General features: G+C 33.4%; 1 protein-coding gene across 1 annotated transcript; it reads right to left on the reverse strand.

The window, feature by feature from the left end:
• Nucleotides 1–1,229: 1,229 nt before the first annotated feature.
• Nucleotides 1,230–5,757, reverse strand: LOC131176726 (sulfate transporter 1.2-like). The gene is made up of 14 exons (XM_058141791.1): nucleotides 5,611–5,757; nucleotides 5,146–5,476; nucleotides 4,999–5,047; nucleotides 4,528–4,735; nucleotides 4,249–4,423; nucleotides 4,102–4,167; nucleotides 3,902–4,012; nucleotides 3,692–3,808; nucleotides 3,469–3,595; nucleotides 2,915–3,201; nucleotides 2,644–2,834; nucleotides 2,459–2,544; nucleotides 2,291–2,367; nucleotides 1,230–1,491 (listed from the first exon to the last, which is right to left on the reverse strand). Exons 2-14 carry the CDS (start codon nucleotides 5,449–5,451, stop codon nucleotides 1,342–1,344), a joined length of 1,950 nt encoding a protein of 649 aa, XP_057997774.1. The 5' UTR covers nucleotides 5,452–5,476; nucleotides 5,611–5,757; the 3' UTR covers nucleotides 1,230–1,341.
• Between the last annotated feature and the right edge of the window lie 243 nt (nucleotides 5,758–6,000).

The raw sequence follows: 6,000 nt of genomic DNA on the forward strand, positions 1-6,000 counted from the left end.
AGGAGTTGCATGATTTGGGTTGCTGGCTAAACCAAGCCAATCTTATGTAGGATGGAACATCAGAAAGAAACGTAGCTTCTATTCTCGTCAGTGAACAATGCAGTGGCATCAAGTAGTAGTAACAATAGCCCAAAGCTCGACGTGTTATGCAATTCACATAGTCATTCGTATGTTTTTCCATTTCTTCATTTAATAGGTCGTACGTTTGGGTAGTATGGTATTTATAAAAATCACTCTACTCGAATCTGAACTTGATTAATATTATCAAAATTTGAATTCATCCCAAATTTATTTAAAATTTATTTTCAATTATCCGAACCTGTTATAAACCCGATTTTTATTACTAAAAATAAATTTGAACCCGTTTAATTTTATATATTTTAATTAATATTTTACATAAAAATTATTTTAATTAATAATTTATATTTAAAAATTAAATAATTTCATAAAATATTTAAATGGATACTCACAAAAATTTGATTTGTTGTCATCCCTATCCACACAGTACTTTATATTTTTACAAATTGATCCTTAGATATTATAATTATATATAAATAAGCCCTTATAGTCAACATAACAATATTTGATCAACATTTCAACAAATACATGGCAATATTTCAAGTAATTTAAAAAAAAAATCCCAAAAACATAAATCAAAAGCAATATATGTGTTAAAGATAGGGAGAGGTAGAAAGACAACATAGGATGAATTTGTAATTAATAAATATATGAGGATTAATCTGTAAATAATTATAATATTTAAAGATATATAATATGTCAAAATATATGGATGATTTTGTAATTAATTAAAGTTTATAAGGATTTAAAGTAATTAATTTATATTTTTAATTACTATAATTTAAATTTTTTAATTTAATTGAACTCATATTTGCCAAATTAAGGGACTATTTTGACTTAGATGGAAGGAAAGCTCAGGGATGAAACCATTGACTTTTAAAAACCGAGGGAATATGAGTTAATTTTGACATACCTTAAGGATTAAAAAGTAATTTATTGTAAAATAAATTATTTACTTTAATTGTATTTTGGTCATTACTCAATTAATTAACGGAAAATTAATGGAAATTTAGATGAAAGGGCTTGAGTATTAAAAAAATCAAAACTCAAAGGCAAAACTGTTTGAGTTTTAAAAAAAAAAATTGAGAAAAAAAAATTAAAAAAAAGAGAACTAAATGTAGGGAGTGCCATACAGAAATAAAGAGAAATCATGAAAACTAACACTAATTGAGCATTATTTATTATAGTCACACTTCCCTTTCAATCTAATTCTAGTACTAATTGATATCTGCCATTGTGTTATAGAAAGCAGTTTCCAATGTTTCAGGGTTCAACAAGTTCCTTCATCTTTGGAGCACATGTGTGAACTGCTTCTGCTACTGTCAGGAAAATGTTGTCCTCTCCAATCAACTCTGCATACCTAGAAGCGTGGAGCTTGTCCACCAACATCGGCCCTGGATTCGCTAGAACAAGCTGTTGGGAAAAACAGTTGATAGTTTGGTTAACGCACTACAGTTTGGTGCAATAGAGACACTTTGTCTAAACATTTAAGATATAAGATATATGGTGAGATCCGCCCATTAAATATAAGTCTTGATGTTGATTAAAATTATATTTTATAATATTTTAATTATCACTTTAATAGTATTTTATTCCACTAAAATTGTAGGTTTTTCCCTTGTTATATGTATATATATTGTCCCATTAACAAATATTTTTAGATCTATCACTGATTCATATATTTTAAGATAAATTTTGACAACTGCTCATGAACTTATCTAGTTGTAATATTACATAAAATCCCATCAACTTTTAAATTTTACACAGTAAAATGCCTCTGACCTCTAATTATCAATTTTTCAATTAGACGCCGACCTGGACAGTTCCAGCATTGAGCTTAGTAAGTAATTCTATTTTCTCTCTCAAGACATGTGTAAATTGAATCATTTTTCTCTCTATAGACAGAATAATTTTTCGTGCGTTAAGAGAATAATTTTACACTTTGCATAGGAGAAGAGAGAGAAATATTGATTAAGTGTCATGCTAGAGCTATTCATATTTCTAACTGAAAAATCAGTAATTGAAAGTCAGAGGAATTTTACTGTGTAAAATTTGACAGTTTAGGGAGTTTTATGTTACAATTTTAAAGTTAAAGGACTGCAGTGTTACAACTATATAAGTTCAGGGACAGTTGTTGAAATTTATCCTATATTTTAAGAAAAGCGAAAATGAACTTGAACAAGATTCATATATTTTGATTGGCATGCATTACCTGAACATTTCTCTTCTGAAGGCTACTATATAACTCTTTCAAGGCATGAATCCCACTAGTGTCAATATCTGTTACAGCTGCAACACCATATGGTAACAAAAATAAGTTAGAGCTTGATCAGTGTATAAGACTTCTGGCATTTTTATGAACTGATTATGAACTGCTTACGAGACATTTCGACGATTAAAAACTGGATTCTGGGTAGGTTATTTTCTTTCAGGTGTTCTTCCTCATCAGTTAGCCATCTCAAAATCCTGCAAAAAAATAAAAAAAGACCCCATCGATATCCATTTGAGCTTGACTGCTATTTTCTTGTTCATGTGCATAGTTCAGGGCTTGAAAAGAAAAGTTACCTCTCCTTTATATAATTGGAGTTGGAAAAGTAAATTGCTGAATCAATTCTAACAATTAAAATCCCCTGAACCTTTGAAGCCTCAGGATACTGTTGAATGTTCCTGTAAACAGTAGTCCGGGGTAGTTTTCCAAGTATTGCAGTCCTTGGCCTTGTCACTTGTAATAGGATTTTAGCAAATGAAAGTGATACCTGTTCAGGCAAAATTTAGTGACAACAACAGAAGCAAACCAAGACAGGAGATTCTGAAAGTTATGAACTATATATCTTACTGCGATTAAGAGGCCTATCTCAACAGAAGAAAATACAACACCAAAGAATGCTCCCATACAGGCAAAAAAATCAAATTTGTCAATCCTCCATATCAGAATTACTGCTTCAATGTCAATTAGGCCTATCACAGCGGATATGACGATAGAGGAAAGTATAGCGTTCGGGGTGTATTTAAACAGTGGAGTAATGAGCTCCAAAGTTAATAATACAACCAAGGACATCACTATATTTGGGACAGCAGTGTTGCAGCCTGCCATGAAGTTCACTGCTGATCGAGAAAACGATCCTGAACGAAGTTCAGCAATACATCAAGTAAGTATATGATATGAATTATGTTAAGCTAAACAACCAACTTCCACATAAGCCTACGACAAGTAATCCAAAGGATTGGTACTGGCTTTGATGTCATATTAGAAATACAAGCACAATCACAAAATATAGGTGTGACATTAGAAAGTTGAAAGATTATAAAGAGGTCTCAAGATCTATAAGTAGGCTACATGGGAAAAGAGTTTAAGAAGAACTTATTTTAACATGGAGAATGCTATCAAACCTGTAGCCACATAGCAGGATGTCATTGAACCAACAACATTCATGGTTCCTAATGCTACCATTTCTTTGTTTCCATCAATATGGTAGTCCTTCATGGAAGCAAATGTCCTTCCAATGGCGATTGCTTCCTGAAGATCCGAAAATTTGGAATTATACACTCAATTGCTTAGGTTAAAATTACTTGTTAAAGAATGTGAAGAATAGGATTCTGAAATATATCTCACCGTCAGGGCAATCATGCCGGCGACAACACCAATCCTGAAGCCTTTGCCAAGATACTCTCCAGAGAAAAAAATTTCATTCAATGATGGTGAATTTACCCCCCTTTTTATCTCATGTACCTTGGAATTACATCATGAAAAGAATTTACAATTTCATTTTGCATTATACATTAGACGAGTAAAGAAAAATCTCGATCAAGAAACAGGACCTACTGTTTTAACTCCATGCTTATCAGCATGAGTAACATACACTAGAAGAGTGGACAGAATCACAGAGACCAAAGGAGCAATTGCAGCCATCCAGAACAATTTCTTCTTTTTTCCCTGTCCCAGTATTGCATAAGCAGCACCAAGTCAAGAATTTTTCCACATCTGATTAGAATATATAAAATAGATAGGAATAGAGTTCTTACGATGTGCCTGGCCAGCAAAAGGAAGGCCAAGAATGATACTCCAATGACAATAGTCTGCCAGTTCCACTGGAAAAAATAGATCATGTACAAAGATTGAATCATATAAACCAAATTAAATAAAAAAACATCTTAGTATTAATCACTTACACCATGATGAACCGTGCTCCAGACAGAGCGCATTACGGAGACTATATCAGTCTTCTTTGTGAAATAAGCTACGCCAAGCAATCCTTTAAGCTGTTGAAGGGCAATAGTAATGGCAGCTCCAGCCATAAACCCAACGATAGCAGCATGAGATAGGAAATCAATCAAAAAACCCAATCTGAAAACCATATTCAAACAAGACCAATACAGGGAATTAGTTCAAAGGGGCTAGCATATATAGCACTATTATCATATTCAGTGATTAACTGCAGCAAGCACAACCTGAAAAGTCCTAGAGTAAGTTGAGTGATTCCGGCAAAGAATGTAGCTGTGAACGCTAGGCGTAGATAGTTAATAGGGTCCTTAGAAGGATCAATCTCATCCTGCAAAAGAGTTCCAAGCAAAAGGGACACCACTGCCACTGGTCCTATAGCAATATCTCTTGAACTACCCATGAAGGCATAAACAAGAGGTGGAACAAAGCTACTATCTGCAAATGTACAAACGAACACAAACTATAAGATTTCACGGTTTTGAGTCCTGAAAACAGCATTTTTGCAGCAATGAGTTTTGGCTTAGTGATAATGAAGTTGTCTCTATACTGTGAGACCGCAGGTTCGAAACCTGTCGAAATCTAATCAACAAAAACAAAAAACAACAACAGCCTTTCTGCAAAAAAGCAGGAGGAAGGCTACATTTTTGAAGGGATTTCAGGGAAGATCAAACAATTTGTAACAAGAAGAGTTTGCTTACATAATCCATATTGAGGCTTAAGGTTTGCAAGCTGTGCATATCCAATATCCTGAAGTACAAGTTCTGAAACATAATTAAATCTGGAAACAAACAATGAAGATCACATGCTATAGCCTATACATTAAGATGAATCAAGATTATTATTACCTGTGGAATACAAAGGCTTGCAATGGTAAGTCCTGCAACCAAGTCCCCTTTAAATTTACTGAAGCTATAATCCCTTCCCCATTCAAAAATGGGGAAAAGAGTTTGAATTCCAAGTATAAACTTTCTTGATCCTGGTTGATCCTTAAATTGGCGCAAGGGGTCATCCGAAAACAGAGTTTCTTTAACAGCTGCAGTAATTTCCTTGAAAAGAGTTTGCTTTGGAGGCAATCCAACCTTGTGAACATAAGGCAAAGACTCTGTGTTGTTGTTGATATCCATTTCTTTTCCTCCAAGGCAATCAACCATAGTCCCTAGTTCCAGTTCCTCTTGCCTAGCATTATATAATAAAGAAAATTATATCCGTAAGGATCATAGTATGAAATACAATCAAAATTACACTCAAGAGAGCAAACTGACAATAGAATCAAAGACAAAGCGAATCTACTGACTGAAAGAGAGAAGTACCCAGCTCAGCAGCTGATGGTTTCTAGACAGAATATGTTAAGAATAGAGTATCATCACTGCAAAAGGAGTAAGGGAGCTCCATATACATATATACACTTGTTTTCCAAAGAAGACAAGCCCAAAATTCTTTAGCTGAATTTAACCTTTGTTTGAATCGAGGGAAATGAAGTGATGCAGTGTTTAAACAGCTTTCCAGCAGTGGAAACACATTTCTACTTATTTTGGTTAGATTTATTTATTTATTTAATATGAAAATTTGTTAGTGTGGAATTTTAGGTAAAGATAGGATGAATGAGAGACATATAAGTGGAAAGTGTGAAGGATTTATACTCTTTGCCATGAGTGTATTCTTTCACAAAACAAAGAATTCTCCCCCAAGTGTTAACAAGT

This window comes from Hevea brasiliensis, unplaced genomic scaffold, assembly GCF_030052815.1.
Source record: "Hevea brasiliensis isolate MT/VB/25A 57/8 unplaced genomic scaffold, ASM3005281v1 Scaf231, whole genome shotgun sequence".
Lineage (NCBI taxonomy): Eukaryota > Viridiplantae > Streptophyta > Magnoliopsida > Malpighiales > Euphorbiaceae > Hevea > Hevea brasiliensis.

Excerpts from the sequence above, each read along its gene's own strand:
- LOC131176726 (XM_058141791.1), bottom strand. The coding sequence starts at position 5,451 with ATGGTTGATTGCCTTGGAGGAAAAGAAATGGATATCAACAACAACACA. Across the intron at positions 5,048-5,145 it reads CAAGCCTTTGTATTCCACAG|GATATTGGATATGCACAGCT; the intron begins GTAATAATAATC and ends CTTGTACTTCAG. Across the intron at positions 3,202-3,468 it reads ATCCTGCTATGTGGCTACAG|GATCGTTTTCTCGATCAGCA; the intron begins GTTTGATAGCAT and ends AACTTCGTTCAG.